A 26,790-nucleotide genomic window follows, 5' to 3' on the forward strand; every position below is an offset into this window, starting at 1 on the left:
TCCTTGACATTTAAGGAGATACTGCAGTCAGATTTGGTCCCAATAAACGTGCCTTAGTTTGGGAGAGTGAGTAGGAAAAGAATACCAAAATAACATTCCACCGAGGATTGTACCTATAACTGCTAATTTTTCTAGTAATTCAGATCACTCCCCTATAATGACCAAAATTACCTCTTAATTAAAGACAGGTTATCTCTCACTACATAATTATAAGTGCTAACTCAAAAGCCTCTGTCACATTGCTCACATATCACTCACAGGAAAAGATTTTCCATGACATAGTTGTAATCAGTTCGACTGCTGTCTGGCAAGAAGCATGCCGCAAACACAATGATAGCATTCAGACCATCACCATAGTATCCTGCGGAAAAAACCAAAAAGGCATTTTTATCTTTGTCAAAGCTCTTAACAAGATAAATTTAAAAAGAAATCTCAAAGTTCTGCAACAGAGTGACTATGTCTACTTCTGAAGAAGACTAAAAATGTAAGAACTATCATCAAGTGACAAGGAAGTAGGATAGTCAGTTGTGATGAACTCCTGAAAAATGTAATTAGCTCAACTATTAGTACATTTTTTATAGAGACCAGCAAAAAAACTTTATTCTACTTTGTAAGCAATACAGTCTTATCTGAAGTCCTGGTTCATTGCATCTCTACAGTAACTGTGTGCTGGATGCTTAGACTGAGGACTACGAGGGCTAAAGAAAATACCTTGCATTTGCTACTCTGCATCTTTTCAATGATGTTTCACAAGGTGTCCCAATCCAATCTCAGTTAGCTTATGCCCCTCCTGTGGCCTCAGGATATTAGTTATGACTTCACTTCGTTATACATTAACAGCTCCTAAGGACTGATTAAATCTTGAAGTTTTGTATAAAATGATTTCTTTCCTTGGACAATGCAGTTGTCTAATAGTGTCTTCTTCTGAGCTGCACCACTGCCTAACAATAGCTGTAACCTCAAAGCTGCACCGCTACTATGCTGGAATCCAGGAAAGCTGCGTGACCAAAAGAAAACATTTACTTTTCATGATGGATTAATGCTGGTTAATCTTGCTCACAATCATTTGCAGCTGCTACAGATTTCTGTGTTATTAATAATACATACAAAATACTCCTGTATTTCAGTTGAAAGGTTTGTTTAAAAGATATGTGCAATCAGTAGGCAATTTATAAAGATGCTGTAGAAATGCTTGTGCATTAATGATGCTCAGAGATAGAAGCTGGATGTACTTAAAGACTGACCTGAAAGCTTTTCAAAAGAGGCTAGGTGAAATTAACCATGAGGGAGAGATTATAATGTTTGTGAAGGAAACCCTGAATCTCCCTTGGAGATAGGAACACATTCCTGACAAAATTAAAGGATAATACCATCACCTATACAGCATTTTCCTAAGGACTTCTTTAGGACTTCTGCAGTGTTGTTTTAATACTAGCGAGCAGTATTCAAGCCTAACTCAAACACTTGTAGAACTTCTTACATTGTAGGCAGCCGAACAAAGTAAAATCCTCTATGGAAAGACAGAGATAACATACAATCTGCGTGTGCTAACCAGGGCATCATAGAATCACAGAATAGTTTGGGTTGGAAGAGACCTTAAAGATGATCTAGTTCCAATCCCCGTGTCATGTGCAGGGACACGTCCCACTGGGCATGGACATGTCCCACAGGGATGAGCGAGTCTACTTTGTTTTCTCCTTTCTCACTGGACACATAAGCTGAGTCTCAGTTGAAATAAGGATAAAATGTCGATGTCAAGTAAGAAAGTAAGTTCTTACATGACTTTGTATAGATCTTCAAAGAATCCACAATCTCTGACAAAACAGGTGCTTCAAGGCACTTGCCCATGAAGTCTTCCATGCCAGGGAGAATCACAGTTGATTAATCACAACTGTATCCTAGTTATAAGGATATGCACAGAGGTGCTCTTTGTTTAGGAGTCTCAGCTGTTCCTTAAGGGACAGGAAAGCACCACTGCTTCCCCAGTTACATAGCAGAGCAAAAGAAGAACAAGTCTCTGAAAGAATAACGTGCAGGTCAAAGTCTCCTTCCTCAAGCCATGTTATTTTAAATCAAGGCTTTGCAAAGCAACCTCTTGAAGGATTATGTTGGCCTCTTTTCTTTCTGAATTTCATTTGCTTCATTTGACAAAGTAAAATGCATTGGATAAGCTGATAATATATGTTGTTGATGGTAACATTAACATTAAATTGAAAATACTAGCTAGTCTAGACCTCATCCAAGAATATTTTGGACACTGTTGGCAGATTTCTGTCCTTAGCCTCACTTCATTCTTCCATGATCCTGGCATCTTCTGTCTTCCCAGCACTATGCAGCAACTTTTTTTCTGGCTCTCAGAGGCCAAAGACCAGGTATTCTACAGCTGGGCTTCCAGAGCTAGAAAAGGCACTGTAAGTATACAACAGCAGTCTGGCATATGTCCACTGTCTTCTCCAGTCCCACACTGTATCTCACACTTGTCATGTTGGAGTACATAGAATCATAGAATCACCAGGTTGGAAAGGACACACCGGATCACCGAGTCCAACCATTCCTAACACCCCCCTAAACCATGTCCCTAAGCACTTCATCAACCTGTTCCTTAAACACCTCCAGGGAAGGTGACTCGACCACCTCCCTGGGCAGCCTGTTTCAGTGCCCAATGACCCTTTCTGTGAAATATTTTTTCCTGATGTCCAGCTTGAACCTCCCCTGGTGGAGCTTGAGGCCATTCCCCCTTGTCTTGTCCCCTGTCACTTGGGAGAAGAGGCCAGCTCCCTCCTCTCCACAACCTCCTTTCAGGTAGTTGTAGAGAGCAATAAGGTCTCCCCTCAGCCTCCTCTTCTCCAGGCTAAACAACCCCAGCTCTCTCAGCTGCTCCTCGTAAGACTTGTTCTCCAGCCCCCTCACCAGCTTCGTTGCTCTTCTCTGGACATGCTCCAGAGCCTCAACATCCTTCTTGTGGTGAGGGGCCCAGAACTGAACACAGTATTCAAGGTGTGGTCTCACCAGTGGTGAGTACAGAGGGAGAATAACCTCCCTGGACCTGCTGGTCACACCGTTTCTGATACAAGCCAAGATGGCCTTCTCGGCCACCTGGGCACACTGCTGGCTCATGTTCAGTCGGCTGTCAACCAACACCCCCAGGTAATGGTTGACATTACATTGACAGGCAGAAGAGCTCAGGATTAGGATTTGAGTTCAAACTGAAGGGTAATGTAGATATAACCACTCTAAAACATGTGACTGGCATGGTGTGTCATAGCTCCAGCTCATGTTAGGATCCAGTAACTTCTTTTACAGTTGTTAAGTTACTGACCAGCATCCATTCAAAACTAAAGGAAATATAATGTTCTTGATCTTAGTTTTGAGTGATGTCCAGAACAAGATTTCAGGCATAGAAAATTTGAATCTTGATCATTTCACACTAAGAACTGAGCTGAATGACCTAGATTCCCACCAATAACTGTAGATTATTATGTACTGTCACCAGAGGTGTCTGCCACCAGAACTAGTCCTTGTTCAATAGTCAAGAAGTGGTCAATTAAGAACTACTTCCAAAATGGACTGGTATTTATTTCTCATAAAACCCTGTAGAAATGTATACACCGACATCTAGCAGGAACTGTATGTGACAGTTTTCACCACAAATCTACCTAGACTAGTTTACAGCATTAAAAAAAGCATATAAATAAACAACATTAGGAAGGGCTCAAAATATTTTAAGTTTGTTTCTTAAATTATGCCATCTGTGTTTGTTTTCTAAACTATGTCTGAGGTGTCATCACATTCACAAATCTTTGATGGTGTTGTTATAGTGGAAAAATGCTTGGAGGTTTAAATGTCTTAATTCTGACTAAACTTCCTGTACACTGGCTACTGTGAAAATATGTAGGCTAGTGTTTAGCTGCTTTTAATGTAAATATGTAAATTTGAGGATCGCAACCTCAGTGATATAATTAAGTAAAATTTATTTATATCACTTTTACCAGATAGAGATTCAACACCGAAAATATACTGTAAACAATGGTTTACCTTAAATGGTGTCATGGATCAGCAACAGAAGCATCCTCATACACACTCACAAATCTTACCTCTGAGATTCTAAGATACCTGTCTCAGTTCTTACAGGAATAGAACAATTCACTGTTACTTACTAACAACTTAACTGCTGGCAAACAGTGTTCTCCAAACAAATACAATCCAAAGTTATTCTAAACCAGACACACCAAGGAAAAGGTACTTAAAAAGCTTTGTTTCATTTTCTTCCATCAATATCTATATTAATATTTATCCATTTAAATTAATTTATACAGAAGTGTGTTAGTAACAGCAGAACTACAACTTCCCTGAGGAGATTAGGGAGCAGATGAGCAAAGGAGACAATACAGCAAGCACATGAGCTCATTTTCCTAATTTAAATGTTTTCCCTGATATGCTATTTGATAATCATTAACAAATTATACGAAAAAAGCATAAAACAGTTGCTGGTGAAATGCTGTCTGCTGACAACTATAAATGGCAGAAAAATAACATAAGGAGGTTAGCCATACGAAAGGAAGCCTCAGGGAAAACTGAATATTTTTTTGTCACTCTGCGTGTTTAGATTTGTGCAGCCACATACATAATTCAACAGATCACAGAGCACTATACTTCCTTGTGCAAAAGTTTCTGCCAAAATCCACAGAATAAAGTTTTCAACACTTTTTTTTCTGCAGAACAAAAAGTTTTTTCCTTATTCTAAGACAGGTTTAGCCTACAATGTTACAGACACGTATATGTTAGTTTATTTGCTGCTCCTGAAATTGCTTTGTGTGTGTAATATCCGTTAGTCATTGCCACATTGAACTGACAGCCAGGCTGACTTCAGTCAAGGCTGAAAAGTTAAGTTTTTCCCCCCCTTGCCAGTATGATAACTGAACTACAATAGAAATAAATTATGCTCACTGAAGCATGAATTTTCTACATAAACTTAAAAAATGCATTCAGAGTTTTCCTACCTCCATGTGAAATGACCTTTTTGTAAGGTTCAATGACTTTCATATCAATTCTTTGTTCTTGTTCTCCAATAACTACCGTTCTCCATAACCTGTTGTCCTCTCGCTCCTCTTCAGCAGTGTACTCTGGAATTGATTCAGATTCCTCCTGGGTAGCATCCTTAGTAGTAATAGTTTGCTCTTCTGAAAAATAGAATCGTATATATTATATCTCCCTGTAAAAGCTCTGTTTAGTAATATTTGGACTAATATTTAGTCTGTTATGTAAAGGTGAAATGGATGACTGAGATCATCTAGATTTTTACAACACTATCCTGGATCTGCAGTAGTATAAATAACCTGATCATCAGAATCTGATCATCTAACAGTCAGTAAATGACAAGTTCAGTCTTTCAAAAGTTTTCATCATTATGAACATAAAAAGAACAGCAGCAACCACTATGCAGAATACTGTGAAGGGATTTTTGCATTTTCCCATCCAGTTAGTAAAACTGATCAGCTCCTCAGCAGAGGTACTGCTCTCTTGGTCTTTAAAATGTGTTGCAGCTATGAGAACTATACTAAAAATCAAAATAGAGAACTAAAAGAACAAAGCAATGCTTCTTATGCTTCTTATCTAGAGAGGAATAACCAGAGAGCTACAGCTTCTCAACTCTTTCTCAGTTTGTCTCCAAGCTCTTCACATCTGGCAACAGCATATATGAAGATCACACATGTTCCTTTGATTCAGTCATAAGATAATGTTGGCTCCTCATATATCTTAAGTACAGTATTCTCATCACTCAGGACCTTTTGGTCACCATGAAAAGTGATTGTGTCTACTGCTGGAATTGTCTAATTTCCTTCCTTAGCTATTGTCAATTATTTAGTTTTCCCATGGGATAAAACAACCCCTCTTTTGTACTACTTTTCTTGCTGAAGCACCTTTGCTTTGTGGCTGCGTGCATATTATTGATTTAACTTCACAGCAAAGATTCTATATATTTTATGCAATAGACACATTTGAAGTAAACAAATAAAATCAACTGTTCTTTTCTGAAGTATTATTTTAGCTCTGCAGCCATAAGTAAGCGCCAAATTTGATCATGTAAGTCATAGAATTATAGAATGAATCATAGAATGGTTTGAGTTGGATGGGACCTTAATGATCACCTAATTCCAACCTCCCACTAGATCAGGCTGCTCAATCCCATCCAACCTGGCCTTAAATAGTTCCAGGGATGGGGCATCCACAACTTCCCTGGGCAACCTGTGGCAGCGCCTCACCACCCTCATTATGAAGAATTTCCTCCTTATGTCTAGTCTAAATCTGCCCCTCTCCAATTTACAGCCATGCCCCCTACTCCTCTCACTACATGCCTTTGTAAAGGCCCCATCATCTTACCCACTTCTGGTACTGGAAGGTTGCTGTAAGATCTCCTTGGAGTCTTCTATTCTCCCAGCTGAAAAACCCCAACTCTCTCAGCCTATTCTTGTATGGGACATGCTCCAGCCCTTGGATCATCCTTGTGGCCCTTCTCTGGACATGTTCCAACAGTTCCATATCCTTCTTATGTTGAGGATTCCAGAACTGGACACAGTACTCCACGTGGGGTTTCACAAGAGTGGAACATACAGGCAGAATCACCTCCCTCAACCTGCTAGCAAAGTTTCTCTTGATGCAGCCCAGGACACAGTTGGCCTTCTGGGCTGTGAGCATGCATTGCCGGCTCATGTCGAGCTTCTCATCACCTAGCACCCCTAAGTCCTTCTCTGCAGGGCCACTCTCAATCACATCATCCACCATCCTGTGGAAACCGGGGATTGCCCTGACCCAGGCGCAGGACCTCTCACTTGGCCTTGTTGAACCTCTTAAGGTTCACATAGGCCCACTTCTCTGACTTGTCCAGGTCTCTCTGGATGACATCCCATCCTTTCGGTGTGGCAACTGCACCACTCAGCTTGGTGTCATCTGCAAACTTGCTGAGGGTGCACTCGATCTTGCTGTCAACATCATTGACGAAGATATTAAACAGCACTGGTTCCAGTACGGACCCCCGAGGGACACCACTTGTCACAGATCTCCATCTGGACATTGAACCATTGACAACTACTCTCTGAATACGACCACTCAACCAATTTCTTATCCACCGAACAGTCCGCCCATCCAATACATATCTCTCCAATTTAGAGAGAAGGACGTTGTGGGGGACCGTGTCAAAGGCTTTACAGAAGTCCAGACAGATCACATCAGACTGGCCTTGCCCCTGATGAATCCATGCTGGCTGCCACTGATCACCTCCCCGTCCTCCATGTGCTTTAGCATAGCATCTGGGAGGATGATCCATGATCCATGATCTTCCCGGGCAGAGATGTAAGGCTGACAGGTCAGTAGTTTCCAGAGTCATCTCTTCTACCCTTTTTAAAAACGGGCACAATGTTACCCTTGTGCCAGTCACCAGGGACTCCTCGTGATTGCCATGACTTTTCAAATATCACGGAGAGTGGCTTGGCAGCCACATCTGCCAATTCCCTCAGATCCCATAGACCTGTATTTATTCAGGTTCCTCAGGTAGTCACGAACCTGATCGTCCTCTACAGTGGATGGGGGTTTACCCACCACTCACCATCTTGTTGTCCCACGACCCAGGAGGGGTGAGGAGAGCGTTTTCCCTCACTTTCCCTTGTTGACTGGGTCTGATCATCTGGTTGTCCTCTCCATTCCCTGTGATGGCACTCAAGATGTATGAAATACACAAATAATGATGACAGCAACAACAACAACAAAAATCACTACTCTCTACAGTCTGAACAGCTATGTCTTGGTATTTAGTTCCTTGGGTTTGGCATAACAGTCTAGAAACACTAATCCGTGGGAGATTACTAGTGCCGGTAAAAGTAGAGTGCATACTGGTTAATAGAGGAGTAATGGAAGTACAAAGATAACAAACGTAAAGATAACGAAGGTTTACCTGCAAACAAATCATTCTGCACTAGTTGCTATGACTATATTTAGCTATCAGATTCATGTAACACCACAGAATGGCAGGCGTTGTAAGGGACCTCTGGAGATCACCTAGTCCAATCACCCTGCTAAAGCAGGTTCACCTATAGCGGGCTGCAAAGGAATGTCTAGACAGGTTTTGAGTATCTCCAGAGAGGGATACTGCACAACCTCTCTGGGCAGCCTATTCCAGTGCTCTGTGACCCTCACAGTAAGGAAGTTTTTCTTCATGTTAAGGTGGAACTTCCTGTGCTTCAGTTTCTACCCATTGCCCCTTGTCCTGTCACTTGGCATCATTGAGAAGAGCCTTCTTATTTATTTAGAAGAGCCTGCTTATTTATTTATCTATTTACTATGGCCTACTTATTTTACTGCCAGCTTATTTTGATAAAATGTTGGGGGTTTTCACTTCCTGCTCTACATTCCATGTCATCTAAGGAGAGGACAATTTACTGATTTATTGTAAAAATGTCACCAAAAGCACAGGCACCTCAAGCTCTTCACTGAAGAGTTCAGGGAAACTGGTCCAACCTTGGCAATTGAATAAATCATGACATTTAGAAAGCAACAAAAAAAGGTGGAGAGAAATGTTTGCCATAAATATAACTGCCACCAAAATCACTGGGGTTGAATTTATTTACTTGAGGCCTTAAAGGCAAAGTCTGTTCCACTGCAGAGATTTCTGCTCTCCCACAGTGGGTCAAAACCGTCTAAAACTACAAGAACACACTGCTCTCTGTATGAGTATGTGCATGTTTGTGTATGTGTGTGTTAGTTTTAATCTTTGCTACAAAATATTCTAAGCATTAAGTAACTCATCACTATGCTTCACATCTACCCATAAGGAAATCAGCCTTCTAATGAGAAGTGACATTAGAGCGCTCATGCATGATTGAGTACACAGTAATGCCTTTCTAGCAATATGACTTGAACTGACACAACTGTTCTTGTATGCTCAAAGGGACATACAATTTTTAACTTATAGTGAAGTCACTAGCAATCAGGAATTTAAATGCAAGGGAAAATTCAGTTTAAATGAATCCATTTTTAAAGTTTCTTTCTGTTGTAGATTGTAAAATCATCACACTCATTTTCTCCTCAAATAGCTTACGATCTTTGTGTATTTACATTAATGAATATAGTTCTTACATGGTTTTTATGGTACTACAAATGAATGAGTGTACACCCTATTTTGAACATCATGAGGGTAAGTAAAGTGATGAAGACAGTGCAAAACAATTTCACACCACATGACAGAAAATCATTAATAAGCAAAGAAAGAGTGACCTATTCGTTGCACACTTCAGTGTATATCTATACTGTACAACTAGCCTTGCTAAGAAAGCATATTTAAATTGGTGCAACAAGTAATTCTGTTGTTCCACCACCTGAGATAGCTTTACCATGCTTTGCAAACAAATTCCATGGCTCACCTTTCCAACAAGGAAATAAAACAAAAGACCCTTCTCACTAGCAAAAGACCTCTCTCACCATGCCGTGCCTACTTAATTTATACACTGCAAGCTCTTCGGTGAAGCTTATTTCAGCCAACATATTTTGCATGAGATTATATCCCTAAGTACTACTGATGTAACTTTAAACTAGAGGTGGCCAGAGCTGCACAAAGATGCCGTTAGCTATAGTGTTTTCTGCAACAGACAGCAACTGCTTTCTCCTCATTGAATAACTATTTTCAGGCAAGCCCTATGGTAGTAGACAAAGACAGGACTTGGAATTCGATTCTCCCTAGGTAGCTCTTCTTATTTTATTGTATCAGCTCTACTATTTCTTTCTGCACTCCATGTAAGTAAAAATGTATTATTTCACACAAGGGAAGAAAGGTTTAAAAAAGTGCAGGCAGTATTCATAGCGTGACAGATATAAGACTAATTGTATAAGCAGTAAAGAAAAGGAGATCAGCTCTACATTTTCAACCAGGAACATTACCTTGTCCAGTGTATTCAAAAGAGTCTGCTTCATCAGGAGTGTCAAGGTCATCTACATTGATGTCAATTTCATCTGGTGTATCCAAATTATCATCAGAAAGTACAGACCCTTCACTCTGGTCCAAAGAGAGATTAATATTTGGAGCAGTGAGCTTTATCCTTCTGGGATGGGAACCGTTAAGATCAAGGGAATTGGGAGGTTCTGAAAAGAGGAAGGAAACGAGAACTTTATCTCCTCCTCATAAAATTAATCTCCCAGGTATGTAAGAATTACTTTCAAACGCTCTGAGACCAATCAATTTTAGTAACATCGTCATTTAAGACCATCTAACATAAAACACATATATCAACATTAATGTTTAAAGAAATAAAACAAGCTTTAACAGAAAGGGCACACATAGCTGGGAGCTCTTAAACTACGCAAATTCCAGACGCACTTTTTTGCAGTCTTCAGTTGAAAATCAAGCCTCAGACATGCTCTGATCCACAATTTTAAAGAATTTAAAGACCAATACACAAATCGATTGTGTTATGAACCAAGACATCACTGAATCCTGGAGAAATGAATATGACTGAAAATGCCCTGTAAATATTTGCTTTCTTATGCACTTCCTGCTATCCAAATAGCACTGATTTGCAAGTAGCTATGCCTTTAGCATAATATTTTATTCAATACTGTGACAGAAATAAAACCACCTCTGAGTCTCTTAGTGTTAAATAAAAGTAGTCTTCAATAAGACAAAAGCTAGGTATGGCTTTGCCCCTGGCCACTGCATATGTGGCATATTTCAAGTTGTTTTGTCTGACGTATTATAATACTAATTTAGAAAGTAGTTAAATGTTAAGACAAATAATAGAGACTACTTTAATTTCACAAGGACTAAGCAAGTGAAGACAACAACACACAAGAGGAAACAGCACTCTACAATTACCGTTTCTCAAACAAAGAAGAAAATTGACTAAATAAAGGAAACTTAACACTTTTTAACACTGAATTGATTATTAATCAGAACAGAAACATCCTTCTCACTGCATAATTAAATGCCAAGGGAATAAGATATAATAAAGAAAATGAGTAGGAGCTTCTCTCACCAGGTCTCATCTCCGTAGAAGTGGGGTTTAATACACCCTGAGCAAAGAGAATGTCCATTCCCACATCCTCTTGTACCACCCTGTGAGGTAAAATACAAAGCAAAATTTTAGAGATGCACAGTTGCATCAACACAGCTCACGTGATCTCATAAGGAACTGAAATCTTGCTCAACATGACTAGTCCAGTAGTATGATCACAAACATATATAAGTGAGAACAAACACAGCTGTTGTAGTTCTTATTCACACATCTGCAGAGTCTTTGGAGACTACTTGTGGCACATAGTTGCTTCTACCTGGATCAAGATACAGCATTGCAGAACAACAAGCTGTCAAATGCTTCTCATTTTATACAAATGTAGTTATCTTTTGTCATCTGGCAAACCAGACACGTTGTTGCATGGGGCTTCAACTACTCATTGCATGCAACAGTTAAGAGTTCCATAATAGTATTTTCCTTGCGGTACATACAGTTACTTTATAGCAACAATAGGATCAAGACTGGTTTTTTTCCATTCTTTTGATATCATTTGTACTTCAGAGCAATTCTGACCAAATCAGTAATTTCTGTAACACTGAAATAGTTGATGTCCTGCACTGAAGGAGTAAAGGAAGCACAAAAGCGAGAATCAAAACTACATTACAGATTTTCAGTGACTAAAATGTTGCAAAATATCTAACCTAGATTCAATTTTTTTTGGAATATACTAAGAAATTACATTTAACATACACATTTTTAGGAAGATACTAAGACATTACATTGAACATATCTACATAAGTAAAGTAAAAGGCATTACGCAGCGAAAATCATAACATAGCTGTTAGAACATTTAAGGCAAATTGACTTGTACCGTTTTCATGTCTATTTGCTATTCAAGTAATTTAGGAAATGCTTGCTGGGAGGATAGTTCAATTGTAGGGAGGAAACAACATTTTACCTTTCCAGGACACTATTGACAGCTTCCAAACAACCTGCACTAAAAATGTATGACTAAAAGAAAGCTTCATTTATTTTCTCAATATAATTATAGCATTTTTTTCTGTAATCCTCTTCCAAACACTTTTTTTAAAAAGAACAATTTTTTTTCCACAAAAGCTGAATAACAGGCAAATTTTACACTTTGATTAACAGGGCTGTAATAAGAGTAAAGATAATTTGCCCTGCCACAGCATCAGCTAGCACTGTTCTGAATGATTCAGCTGAATGGGTCTGGATAGGCTTGACTAGTTGCTCCTGCAGTTTCTTCATGTTCTCTCTTTCCCCACGAAGACTAGCCTCATTATTTTACCATGTGCAGACAAGACTCTTCTGGCCATTAGAGCATGAGTATAGATTCTGTGACTTCTTGTTAACTTCATACAGATTATATAAGTGTGCACGTGTAGGCCTGTAAGTGAGCAAAAGGCTTCACTGTGCTTAAAGTCGCAAAAGATCTTTACCTCAAGCCCCATACCATCAAATTCCCAATACAGAAAGGCATACTAGTGAACTCCCACTTTTCCTGTGATGCCATAGAGAATACAAAAAATATAAAGCTAGGGTCAAACATTTTTGTGCTGCTCAATTCAGGACCAGGACTGATCTCCCAATAAAAACAGATAGTGTAAAATTAGCAAGATTAATACCTATCTATCCCCACATGCTGCCGGTTATGTTTTTCTCAAATACAGAGATCAATTGCTTAATAGTTTCTAGAAAAAATGCCAATTCTGGAATACATTGAATTATTGTCTGAAATATTCTCTTTTTGGACGCACAACAGAACAGTAAAGAAATTTGATCAAACTATCTTGCTCATTAATAAAATGAATGGCACAAATTGTCTGTAATGTATCATTTCCTTTTTTTCTGCTCTGTAGCATCATCTCCATTCAGAAGCTGTGCACAAATCTGATACACAGAATATCATCACAATTTGCTTAGACAATGTAAATAAGTCACTGTAGTCTTCTTTTTAGTGTCTGTTCAATTTGTAGTAAAATGTGTAATGAAATCTAATTTATTCATCTGAACTTAGCAGAGACATATCTGAATTCTAACAAAGTGAGGTAACTAACAGCTGGATAAGTTAAGAAACCACAATAGTGGAAACAGTGCGGGCAGAATATGAACACTTCTAATTCATTTTAAATTGAGATTGAAATTTTATTTGAGGTTTATTAGCCTTTCCAAATATAAAACTATTAAAAGTTCTCAGTTCAAGGCAGCTCTGGACCACCCAGATTATGACTTATGGGTATTCAAGGGTGTGCAGTTTGACTGGACAAAACAGGATTCTGCTTGTAACATATAAGCCACATATTTATAAAATCTCTTACAGCTTTATCACACCTAAAGACAATTCCTTAGAGGACAAGCCTCAGAAATCACTGCGAGAAATTATTTGTAAGGAAATACTCTTATTTAAAATTGTGTAAAGAGTAAGCTATAGGAGGATAGCAAATTTTCAGACTTCCTCTATTTAAGAGACAGTAAGCCTGTAAAAATGTTTGAGCAGAATGATGATCATAATCTCCTTTGTATGATAAAAGCATGACTGAGCTTTATATACTCTATCCCTATGTAAACAGTGACAATTATAATCTAAAAAAGCAATGTCCCATAAGTAATTAAATCAGAATTTGAGAGTTGCCTAAAATTTTTGTAATGCTTGTGACAGAACTATCTTAAGCTACGACACCTCATAGACTGCTCTCAAGTTTATGCCTCAAGACTGCTTTTCTCTCTGTAGTGTCTATATCTTTTTTAAAAAAATGCATACGTACTTGGAGCTGGCATTGCTGCTTTCTCTAGAATCTCATACACATTCATGACATAAATTTTAAATGTTTTTCTGCTTTAAGCATTACCAGTACAACTGAGTTAACCCAGAATTCTATATTACCATTGTGTTTACAAGAATGGTAAGTTGCTAGGGGATATAAAGATAAATGTGTTTCATATCCTTTTACTTCTACCGAAATACAGCTACTGCTACAGGCAATATACTCAAAATATACCCCTTGCTTAGGGATGACATGGAAACAGCATCAGAATTTGTCTGAGAATCTCTAGATACATTTTGTTAGAACAGTGTTTTTAATGTCAATAATCCATACTTTTCATATTGGGATATTTATTTTGGAAGCCAGATTCTGTGGTCCTGAAAGACTTGGGACAATACAAGCAGTTACAAATCCATTCAAACTCAGTTATCACAAGCTTTGCTGACATAAGGCTATCCATTGTATTTTTGATCCCATAAGAGATGGTACCACCTTTCTGAGGTGAGCTGAGATTAGATTTCCTCTTTTTTTTTTTTTTTTTGTTTGTTGTTGGCTTGTTTTGTTTTCTTTTGTTTTTAATTTACTATCAAATAGATATTCAACAGGCTTTTTGGAAAAGAGTACTCTGGAGTTGGTCACATTTTTTTCAGATCCCTTGTGCTTTACCTGAATAGAGAAAAGATTTTTTGCCAGACATACATATTTTACGTTCACTGAAAGTTCATATTGTTAAAAGCCATACCTCATATTTGTTCCATCATAAATTAGTAAGCAATACAGGCATCTTTCAAATCTGATGGGTTTAGAAAGCGGGTCACTGAGTATGGCTTCTGAAACACCATACCTCAATATCCGGCTCCATTTTCCCTATCAGTGTGAAAATGAGCGAGATATTGCCTAAGTTTGTTTTCTCCAGGCATAGCTCCCCATTTTCTGATGGATCTTGAGAGCATGCTATGTTGAGCAGCTAAACACCTTGCAGAGTATCTGGTTGTGCACAAACACTCAACAGTTCTCAGCACAAACCTAGTAATGAAAGATGGACTCCAGAAACTTAAATTAAGCAACCACCACCTCTTCCTTTCTCACAGAATATTTCACATACTTCTAAAATTCTGGCTTACAAAATTCCCTTTCTTTCATACAGGTGCACTGATGCCATGGATGATGTGGCCAAAAGTATTAGAAAAAGAAAACTTTTTTTTTCCTGTTAATGAATGCTCTCTGTTGAAGTAGTATATTGAGTCACTTTAGAAAGCTCCATTCTACTCAGATATGATTTGCTGGATTGATCAAAAAAAAAAAATCTTTCATTTCGAACAGAGGTCAAAGTCAAATAAGCTTTTTGTGTCATAAATGACTTCTTTCATGTCTTACAGAGACTTACACTCGGACTCAAGTTACCGCATATTTGCTTTGATAATGCAGGTCTACATACTTGTACAGAAGTAGCTAAACACCTTGTGTTTCTCAAAGGTGGATCAGAGACAGATAAAAAATTCTTATGAAAGGAGGAGAGAGAAACTGGAGATTAAAATCCTTTCCTTGCTCTTTCTTGGTTCAGACACTGTTACAGCTCAAAAAATTAATAATCTTTAAATAATTCTTAGTGCCTTCTCAAATCAGTATTTCTCAGAATAAAAGTTATCCTTCCTGGCTTTTCTAGGTACAGCAGGATTCTGCTGTTTTGGAACAAGCGGACATGAATATTTACAGCAGTATGTCATAAACCCTACGGGCTGTGCTCCCTCACCCTTGTGTCATATGAGATATATCACCAGTCTCCCAAGCTGCTTTGCAGCTATTACGTATCAAGAAGTTAATTTGTTCAGTCTAAACCAAATGTCCCCTCCAACGGGTTGCTCCGACGTACACCTACAACTTGCAAAACCAAGAATCTTAATCCATCACCTTTCTAAAGTCAGTCCTTTCATTCCAACCCACAACTCACCCACCACCAGGAAATCAAATTTACATTTTCCAGGCTTCTCTATTCACCAATGCAAAAGTTTAATCTGAAGTGGAGCTTACAACTGCCAAACACTCTTTCTAGACAAGCAAATCATGTTTCTTACATGTTGTTCCCTCTATAGAAATAATTTATACTTAAATTTTCACAAGATGTTGCAGGGTTTTATAACGTTTCAAAACATGATTAGTAAAAGGAACGGCATGAATGAAATCACCTCAGCTCATCCTAATACATGCTTGTTTTGGAAAGTAAGTGGGAGGAGGCGCGAGGAAGTACAATGAAAACGTTTTTCAGAGACTGACTTTTTCATATTCTCAAATTCCACATTACATGGGTACATCCTGGTCTTGGCTGAAGTAAAAGTCCTGCTCATAGCCCACGGTCTCACTGGTTTGCAGCAAAGAATTGAGCTGTTTTGAAAAAGAATGCATGAACTGTATTCTTTTAGGTACAAAAAGAAGGTAAGGGAATTTGAATCCCTCCTTGAGTCACTTTTGCAGAACACAGGCAGCACAAAGTACTTTTCCTTTTAACTCCTCCTGTCCCCACCCTGTAACACTGGCTGCCCTTACGTAAGCAAAGAGGCCAGAAAAGGAGAAACAAGAATCTGAGGGATCAGACATGACAGTACAGTATTTTCCTTGGAAGGTGTGAAAAAGTCCTTGGCCTTTATCCAGTAACACCTGCCCAGTGACTCTCAGAGCTTCATCTGAAAGCACCCTTATGATTAAGTACAGCTAGGTGTTTTGCCAGGCCAAGGCCAGAGTACACAGTACCTTGTCTAAGCCCATCTCCGGCTTTTCCATTGCCAGAGGCAACTTACCAATGGCTTTAAGCACTCCACAAGTTAGAACTTATATCAAGGAAGAGCCAACATAGAGTGTTTTCTGAATTGCTACATTCCTCTTCAGATTATAATTCTGTGCTACAGAAATTCATATAGATTTAGAGCCAAAATATCTCAGCAGGTAACTAACTTACAAGGGGTGTTTGGGTTTCATCCCCCTCTACAGCTACCCCAAGATTCACCTCAGTTCATACAAAAGAACAGCAAAAACCATCCTGTTATCTTAATTAAACACTTGACACATTATTCCATTTTTAAAACAGAAACTGTTTTTTATTTATATCCAAATAGAACAGATTTCTCTTTCTTTCATATGTTATACACGTGTGCTCCAAACTCTCGGCTTGTAATTGTTTCACTTCAGAAAAAGCTAGAGATTGGAAGTTTGCAGACCACTGCTACAATAGTATGTCTCAAAATAAAGCAAATATCTATTTTCTGAAATCATAACTCTTTCTTGGAGTGCTCAGTCCTTTGTTTTAAATAGAGGATGGTTCTTCAGATTATAGACACAACTCCATAAACTATGTAATAAATGAAATGTGTTGTTTTGGAGACCTTTAGTGCTAAAGACTAATAACAAGTCCTAATCTAAAATGCATGTGTTTGTGTTTTGATGCTTAGCGTCCATGTTAGATGGGTAGAAACGTTCTGCAAGTAAGGTCAGAGAACTGTTGGATGTACTTCTTATGATCTGTGTCTATTACCAAAAGGAAATCACAGAATGACCTGAGTTAGAAGGGATCCATAAGGATCATCAAGTCCGACTCCTATCCCTGCACAGGAGAACCCCAAAATTTACACCATGTGTCCGAGTGCATTGTCCAAATGTTTCTTGAATATTTTTAGGCTTGAGGTCACGACTGCATCCCTGGGGAGCTGTTCCAGTGCTCCACTACCCTCTGGGTGAAGAACATTTTCCTATTATCCAACGTAAACATCTCCTGGCACATCTTCCTGACATTCCTTTGGGTCCTATCATTGGTCACTAGGTGGAAGAGATTACCACCTGCTTCTCCTTCTTCCCTTTTAAGGAAGTAGTAAACTGATGCTATAGGGAGTAAAGTGTTAGTATATAAAGTTGAAAAATAAAGCCTAACAAAATATGGGTTTTAGGCTGAAGAAAGTTTGATGAAAATACACAGAAAGAAACAGAGAAAAAAGCTAGGAACATTAGTCTCCAAAAATCCAGCTGGAATGTGCACTATGACAAGAAAACGATTAGCAAATACAACCGCGGCAGCTTCAAAAATTACTTCCTTAAACTAATCCTTCGCTACAGAACTTCCAAAAAATAAACAAAAACTTCCACAGTTGCTTATTTGCAGATAAAGGAGACTGCAGAGTGATTTTTTTAGGTTCAGCAGAATCAATGATCCCTCAAATGTAGTAGAGTATACAACAAATCAAAGTGACGTACACTGTACAGGATTCTGTCAACATCAGTCAGAGTCCATGCTTCATCTACATCCACATACCCCAAAGACAATGAGCATATTAGAAGGAATCCACTCCAGGATATGCGAGACTAGTAAAAGTTATTACTTTTACTCACAGCTGTGTAAAATAATCACACTGTGTACAGGTGACTTGTAAAAACGGATTAATTTCATAACTGGCTGAGAGCTTGCTATTTACTGCGTAGCTTTTAATCACAAATTAGTTCAAGAAAAATCTATAGACTGAGCACTGGAATTTATGCATAGCACAAGATTTTTATTCCCATGTCTGGATGTAAACAAAAAAAACCCCAACCTCAAAATTATGTGTGCTGCTTTGCTTGAGCCAAAAGGTTTATTAATCAAACATTTATGCAAATGTTAACTAAGCATTGACATACTGCTGCAGAATAGATTAATTCCTGCTGATATTCCTATTTTAGAGAAATTACTTTCATGACACCACAGAACAAATCCTTGGAAAAAAATTAGTAAAATTCCTAACTTCCTAGTTTTTCACACTTCACTCTTCAGATTTAAAGTTTTCTTTACTAATTATACTGTTAGTTTATGTTTTCCATGTGATGATTTTTTTCTCCATTTTCAGCACCAAAGTTGGGTGAAAAAGCTATGTCTGTAAGAGGTAGCATTCTTTCTGTAGGAAAATGCTAGCCAAAAGATTTAAATTTTTTGCATTTCAGTATGTTAGCTGAAAACATGTTAAAATTCTCACTTTGGACCACTGAATATTTTTTTTAATCACTCTTTATGTTTTTAATGTTTTTAATGTTTTTTAATCACTCTTTATATTTTTAATCAGTATGTTAACTGAAAACATGCTAAAATCCTCACTTTGGGCCACTGAATATATTTTTTAATCAGTCTCCATGAAAATGTTTCCCAGTGTCCCATCAATTTTTAGTTTAGTATCTGTTTATCTGGCCATATTGTTCCTTGTTCCTTAAATCTAAATTGTAAAACTTCATTTTTTCCAGGTAGTCACTCATAGTAGTAACCTCTCCTGTCAGCTCTTATCAGTTTAAGACTGTTAAAAATTAAAAGCTGCTATTCTTAAGTGCATGCTGCTGTATTCACTGCTGCTTAGGCAGCCACAGGCTGCCTGTCCTGACTCCTTGCCAGCTTCCTCCCTGTGTCACAGCGCAAGAGAAGCAGTCAAAGCCAGGGAAAGATGTATGGAGCCATGGAGGGACAAATTAAGTAAACAGATGAATGATAATGGGATTCAGTAGGCCATTTCGGCAACCTCATGCATATGCTCATCGATGAGGAAGGTTTATGGAAGGAATCCAGGGCTCCAGGCATCTTCAGTTATCTGTGACTTCCAGCCACATGAAATAAAATGACATCTCTGTATAGAAAGGGGAAAACTGGATTTAAGTCCCAAACCTAGATGTCTTGTTGAAATGGGGTGCTAGAAATGTAAGCCAGGCTGATGCTGCCTGAAGCAGATCCCAGAGTAGCCAAAAGTCTCTTCCCAGAGGTTTGTCATCAGTAGGTCATAGGATGCTACAGGAAAGACAGTGCAACCCCATGACCAACTACTTAATAACTTATGTTGTCCTTTTGCATCCCTAAGCCTTATTAACTGTCCACCATTCAAACACTGCTCTAGAGACAGGACAATCAGTCCTTTCTGGGGTTTTTCAGAGCTGCTAAACACTTGACTATTGAACACTTCCATACCTTGGACAACAGCTTTATGAGTTAAAGAATTATTCAATCTTATGGGAAACAGAGAAATTAAATTTGAGAGCATTTACTAATTGTGAGTTCACGATATGTGATGCCTAACAAGAGATTACTTTTTCCCTGAATATGTAACATTTTATAAAACCTGCTATATGCCACTACTGATCCTCATGACTTGCTGACACTGAAATACACTGTTACAGTCACACTCCAGTGGCTTCATTTTGGCATCTAGAAAAATAACAAATGAGACAGCCACCAGAGGAAAAGAACATATATGATTCAAATAGCTGGTAACTCCTATTGACCTGCACAGCACCATGTAGCAAATCTATGGCATGGACAGGGACAGGAGACAGTTCTTTAAGGCAGTGTTATCCAAATGTACCCACGAAATAATGCTATGTCCAACTGTCCTCCTTACAGTGGAGTGTACAACCTGCTACGCATTCCATTTTAATAATATTCTCTTAGCTTAATATTTTGTGTGCAAAAGCAGGTCATGGGTAACAAATGCTAAGATAGAAATAACATGTCACTTGACATCGATTCCTCTGCTTTGGCACTGCATTCATATACTACCATATGGTCTTGCCTTCAGAGCAGAGGCTCTCCTCTGTTACACGCCTAGCTCAACACTCCTTAATCTTTACTGAGCCAGTGGAAAATTACCAGAATCAACAACTTGAAGTTGGGGAGCCTGTGTGATGTGTGCTTCGCCATCGATGCTGCAAGATCACAAGGTCTAGCAACAAGCTATGTAGGTTCAGAGCAGTATTAACATTTAGAAGGCTTGTTTAAACTTATCTCATCTCTCCCCTCTTAATAAATGCTGTTAATATTCTACAAATAACAGTGAGATGATCTGTTAATCAACAACCAGTATTAGACAAACACTACAAATGCACTGTAACAAAGTACTGCCAGCACAGAAAGCAGGAGTTAAATTAATGTGATGCAAAAGATCCTGAAGCAGGTTTTGCTTGCAAACTGTATTTCTAAAAATTTATTACAATGCCAGGTCTAATTACAGATCTGCGACCTTATTTCCAATTTCCACTTTCACTGAGCAATTAATTATTCCACGAGAAAACTCAGTTTTAATTTTCCTCATTTAAAAACAGTTTTCCTTGCAGCATGTGTGGTTCACAGCAACCATTTTCCTGCCATACTGTGCTTCCAAGACCATTCATCAGAATACTTGTGGCTCCAAATGATGTAACTGGCACATGAACAGCACCTGAAGAGCAGTGTGCAACTTACACCCAGTGCAGCCATCTGCACTTTCAGGAACTATACTAATGCTTTGAAAGTAGTTAATAGGGTAGAGGTCACAGGATCCTAAGTAGAAAATCTCTAAGAAATTTTACATTTTATGCCCTACTGAGAGTCTCCAGTGGAATTGTGAGAACTTCCCTCCATTTTTTATTACAGTCTACAACTATGAGGCAAATTTGCTTCCAAACACAGATGTGCTAAAATGCCTCAGACCGTTCTTAATCCTTAGTAATAATCACTAGTTCTGCAACTGAGCTAACTTCTCAACTTCAGTGGATATTTCGTGTTTTCTATTTCGCTTTTCTGTAATACTGTCAACTTTCTGCATTGCTTAATGGATTTTTTTTCTCCTGCATATATGAATTTTGCCAAGTATTATGATGATACTTTTTACCATACTATACTACCTGGAACCAAATGTTTATTAATAAAGTATCTTATAACAGGTGAATTCTGTCTTGCTAGTGTGATAAAATGTGTTTAGGGATGATTTTCAGAGCTGTTAACCATATCAACTCACTTAACATCAATATCTACAGATTCGTAGCACTTCCATTGCTCTATTCATTAAAGCATTAGGATTTTTCCAGCACTCCTTTGATTTAAAGTTGAAACTTTGCACAACTTATAATAGGCTCATAGACAGAAAAAAAAAAATTGCAATATTTTTTTCAGACTGTGACTTCTACCATTTCCTCTCCTCATAATGCTTCTTCTCTGATTCTATTTATGACTTTATTCCTTATCCTTCTTAAAGAACTTCTAGTCCTTCAATAGCTTAATTCTTGTGAACTTGTTGGTTTTATCCTTTCTTCTTGCTTCTGTGTCACTATACAGCCAAACTTCCATCTTTCCATCTTTTCCATGTTAATGTAACTACGATTTCACAACTTAGGATGTTCAATGTTATTATAATTTAGATTCATATCTTACCTACTGCAGCAAGCCTACAAATGACTAACAGCTACCTCTTCTCTATCTTGGCTATGACTCTAAAAAGAAGGTGGTGGTGAACTTCAGTTTCTTAAAGCTGCGGTTGTCAGAAAGATAATTGATAGCAGGGCAATGCAAGTGGCAATGCAGAATGTGGAACAGCAATTTTAACCAGCAGATTTAAATAGAAATACCCTCATAAGTGTAAACTTGTTCCCATCCATATTGGGTGATTCATAGCTTGGGAGAAATACTGGAAAAGCCCAACCATGAGCCAAAGGAGACACCTAATCAAGGGGCATAAGCTTTACTGAAGAAGCAGGTCTGCTCGCACTGGCAGGAGGTGTTCAGAGCAGGAACTAATGTCAGACTCTGCAGTAGGCAGGTCTAAAAAAGCAAGTGCAAAGGGAGACAGAAAACGCAGAAAGACATCAGCTATCTCCAGAAGCAAAACCGTGTAACTGGAAGTGTCACAGAAGCAGCAGGAAAATACCAGAAATAGCAAAAATGTGAAAAAAGTCAGAGTGACAGCAAATGCCAGACTGAAGAAGTAATGCTAAGGAACAGGTGAGAAAATGGGAGTGCTCTTGCCAACACCCCTGGCATTCCTCATACGTTACAGCTTGAGAAAATAAAAGGGCAAAGGTTAGCCATACACTCTGCTGCTTTAGACACACAGGCAAAGTTGTATCCTGCTGTGTTGTTGTGCATCTGACAGCTCCTTAGAGTCTGCTGCCAGTGTACTCTGCTAAGCAGAGCAATCTTCTTGTTGTAGGATAGTCAGTTCCCAGCTAGTAGCCTGAAATCAGGAAGTCTGATCTGCTGCTCTTTGTTTTTCAGAGCTGCAGTGGCTATAGAGTAGACCACAATCTACAGCATATGCTAATCAAAAAATCTGAATAATTAATTCACAAAATCCCATAACAACTAAGCCATTTCCTTCAATGCCCAAAGGAAAAACAGACAACCTAAGAAATCTGTCATGCAACTGGACTTTCACTTCCATACTCCCCTCTGCTTCAATCTCATTTGTCATAGCAATAGCACCATATTTTTCTGAATATTTGTACAGGGGCTGATAGGAAGTGTCTCCAGGCCTGAAGACACCACAGTGACAAAAATAGTTTAATCAATATTCGCAGACACTGTCAAAATCATATACATTGTTTCTTGCTAAGATTCTTGCTGCATCTTTTGCCTAAACAAAGTCTATGGCTTAAAGATTGACTTTTTTACCTCTGCCTTTTTCTACTGATACACTACAAGCTCTCAATTAACACTGCCCTCCTATTACTGCTGAGTACTACGGAGATGCCACAAAACCACAATAGACTGCTTGTACGAGAATCTAAGTTTTTAAAGCAGTGAAGTTTTGCAAAAGCTAGACTTATCTCTAAGTCCAGATTTATGCAAAGCCAAAGAATGACCAGGCTCATCAACAACAGGAAAAATAGGGCTATTTTAGACCTTAGCACTCCCCTGCCCCACAAGAGATAGCAGTGGAGAGTATGGGTGAGAGTAGTTGGAGGAACATGGCAGCCTTGGGAAAAAGTGTTTTGGCCGGGTAGATTCATGTGTGTCATTTCCCTCTGCCTCACACCCCACAGTTGCCTTACTGCCTCCTGACCATGTTGCTAGAGCTGTATGCATCCTCCCTTTCTCAGCACAGCTCTGCTTCCCAAGAATATTAATAAAAAGCGCAGAAATTACACCTCTGCCCACTGCCCACTTACTTCAAACACTTCTAGCTAAATACACTTAGAAAGCATGTATACATTCCTTTTCAGTGTTGCTCTAAGTAGCTAGTATTTAGACATTCTGTACAGTTTCAATGCCTCCTGCACATCACTATCATTTGTTTGCTTACCACACTGAAGGATATCTTCGTTACTTTATCAGACAGAAAAGCAAACAACTGAATGGAGCCGAACCAAGATCCTGTAATTAATTTTAAACAAAACCGCTGCCTGTACAAATCAACTTTTGCAGTAATTTTTCAGTCCTCTTACCACTGAGATTATTGTTGCATCCTTGATTGTTTAACCTTCAAAATTCTGTTCACTGCAAAATTGTAAGAGGACATTGCAAAAAATTCAAAAATCTTATCCTTCAGTTGATAGTAAAAACCTGAAAACAACACCATTGTCAAGTAGTCTACAATGACAGCTGTCACAAACAATCGCTATGCCAGTAATTAAGCAGTCTTAAAAGCAAGTTATACCTAACGTTCATTCTTTTTTTTTTCCCAATATATCTTGAGAGCTAGGCAAACAAATTCAAAATAATCTAGCATGCTATGTGGCCATGCAGTGAAGTTGTTTCCTAATTACAAATACAGTGCCTGCACTCAGACAAAAGGAATCCCATTAAACTGGTGTAAGCTTCTGTCATAAAGAGCTGCAACAGAATTAAAATACAGCTGTCCTGTTTTCAGTAATGAGGTCCTGGATGCTTTGCATCCAGCTGACAAACATTTTCTCCTTTTCTGTCTAAAGTAACTGCAACAATAGAGCTATTAATCAGAAAACATTCTGCATATTAGTCTAAGTAAAGAGATGCTTACCTTCTAAAGATTTGAAGAGGCCTTTCTACTGGGAAAATAACAAAGATGCTTCACTGCTGCACTTCATCATCCCTCTTCCTGTAGCAGTTTACTAGGAATACAGATCCTCCACCATTTTCTTGTCACGTGGCTAGTGGTATTGCTAAATAAGGGTGATCACCTGCCTTCAGATAGCTGGCTGTGCAAACCAGCAGCTACTAGGCTTTGGTTAAAGGAGCACTTAAATGAATGCAGAGCTGTGCTTCAGCTGTGAAATGATTTTTTTTTTTTCACATGCTCTGTGATGCTCTGTTGGAGCATCACCAAACTTCGATACGGCAAGTCAGCTGGCAGTAGTGAAAAGCTCCCTGCTGTTTCATTTCAGAGCCTGAGGAAAGGTTGTGATGACAGATTGTATGACAAAAGTTCTTACGGATTCAAGCCGTCTCAGCCTTCATTTCTTTTTGCACTGATGGTACATGCATATTCAGACATGCTTTACATAATTTGTTCAGTTTGCAATTCAGCTATGGGAATGCATATGCAAATTAACCCCCCCTCCCCCGAAACAACCACCAGTGCAGAAGACAGGGTGAATTCTGGGAAAATAAACTGTATGAGCAACAAGAAGCAATGCTTATGGCCTGTACCTTTGACTTTGTTTCTCAGAGGTGTGCCTGAAGGAAGGACATTTCCTCCCATGCAGTGCAGTCCCACAGTGTCCTTTTATAAAAGTCTATTGCAGGTAGGGTCCCTAAAACTCCAGGTTTCTTTCCCAATGCAAAAGAGCTTTCAAACCTATTCCCTCATAATCCTATGTGGATAAAACAGCAAGGCAACAGGCCCTAGGAGGTGCAGCAGTTTGTACGGCAGTTTGCACAGGCAGAGCGAGCGGAGAGGGCACTGCAGATTCGCTAGAAGGAGCAGAGAACCATGGTGGAGCAGAGAACCATGGTGGTCATTCACCAAAAAAACGGGGCTGCTCCAAGCTCCCTACCAGCCGTGACTGATGCAGCCTCGCAGACAGAGCCCCAGAGGGTGAATGGTGCCACCCAGGTCGCAGGCTGTAGGGTGTGTCCCCTCCTGCTTCAGTACCAGACACTAATGGGGAATTCATCTGTGGGAGTTGTGCTTGCGTGGAGGAACTACTTCAACTGGTGACAGAGTTCAGGGAAGAGGTGCGTAGGCTGAGGACCATCAGAGACTATGAGAGAGAGATTGACCATTGGAATAGCATCCTATGCTGCCTGTCTCAGGCTCAACAGGCAGGCTGTATGACAGCATCCTCTCTCCATCCAGCCAAAGAGAGAAATACAGGAGATGGAGGGGAATGGCAGCAGGTTCCTGCCCAATGCAGCCAGTGTGTTTCCCCTGTGCCAGCCTCAGCCTCTCAGGTTCCCTTGCACAATAGACATGAAGCTCTGGAAGCGGAACCAATCCTCAATGAGGATGGTGGTCTCACAGCTTAGAAATGTTCCCTAGATTAAGACACAACAAGCCTTCCTCCAAAAAGGACCTCTGATAAGAAGCACAGGTCGGTTATTGTCCTAGGGGACTCCCTTCTAAAGGGAACAGAAGGACCAGTCTGCAGACTGGACCCATTACAAAGGGAAGCTTTCTGCTCTCCTGGGGCCTCAGTTAGAGATGTAGTGAGAAAACTACTGACTCTGGTCAGTCCCACAGATTATTATGAATTGCTGATCTTCCAATGAAGTAGTAACAAAATCTCAACAGTAATTAAACAGTAACTAATTTAACAGTAATTAAAAGGGATTTTAGGGCCTTGAGAATTATGGTGAAAGGTTTGTGGGCACAAGTTGTTTTCTCCCGTCACTCCTACCACTGGCAATAAGGAGGGAAATATCAGGAAGTGCTGAGAAATAAATAACAGGCTCCAAATCTGGTGTGAGGAGCAAAACTTTGGGTTCCTTGATGGGCAAATCACCAGGTTTGCTATAGAAGGATGGGATACACCTGTCCCCTAGGGGCAAAAGGGTACTCACCAAGAAGATAGCAGGGCTCATTAGTGAGCTTTAAACTAGATGTGAAGGGGGACACAACCAGGCTTGATCAAAAAAAGACGAAAATATATGAACTCTGGAAGAAGCGGCAGGCAGCTCCTGAGGACTACAAAGATGATCTGTTATCTTGTAGAGAGAAAATCAGGAGGGCTAAAGACCAATTAGAACTTACATTGGCCCATTCTGTAAGAGATAATAAAAAAATCCTTCTACAACTATATCAGTAACAAAAGAAGAACCAAGAAAAATCTCCTTCCTTTACTGG

At 39.1% G+C, this 26,790-nt stretch overlaps 1 protein-coding gene across 5 annotated transcripts in view; it reads right to left on the reverse strand.

Annotated features, from left to right (window-relative positions):
- Positions 1-26,790, reverse strand: part of PRUNE2 (prune homolog 2 with BCH domain) — a 131,080-nt gene that overhangs the window by 12,954 nt on the left and 91,336 nt on the right. For all 5 annotated transcript variants that reach the window (XM_054053846.1, XM_054053845.1, XM_054053843.1 and 2 more), the window contains exons 10-13: positions 11,019-11,098; positions 9,928-10,128; positions 5,001-5,180; positions 259-361 (exon numbers count right to left, since the gene is read on the reverse strand). In XM_054053846.1, the coding sequence (XP_053909821.1) occupies positions 259-361; positions 5,001-5,180; positions 9,928-10,128; positions 11,019-11,098 (564 nt within the window). The remainder of the gene's footprint in view (positions 1-258; positions 362-5,000; positions 5,181-9,927; positions 10,129-11,018; positions 11,099-26,790) is intronic.

This window comes from Cuculus canorus, chromosome Z, assembly GCF_017976375.1.
Source record: "Cuculus canorus isolate bCucCan1 chromosome Z, bCucCan1.pri, whole genome shotgun sequence".
In the NCBI taxonomy this organism is placed as follows: Eukaryota; Metazoa; Chordata; class Aves; order Cuculiformes; family Cuculidae; genus Cuculus; species Cuculus canorus.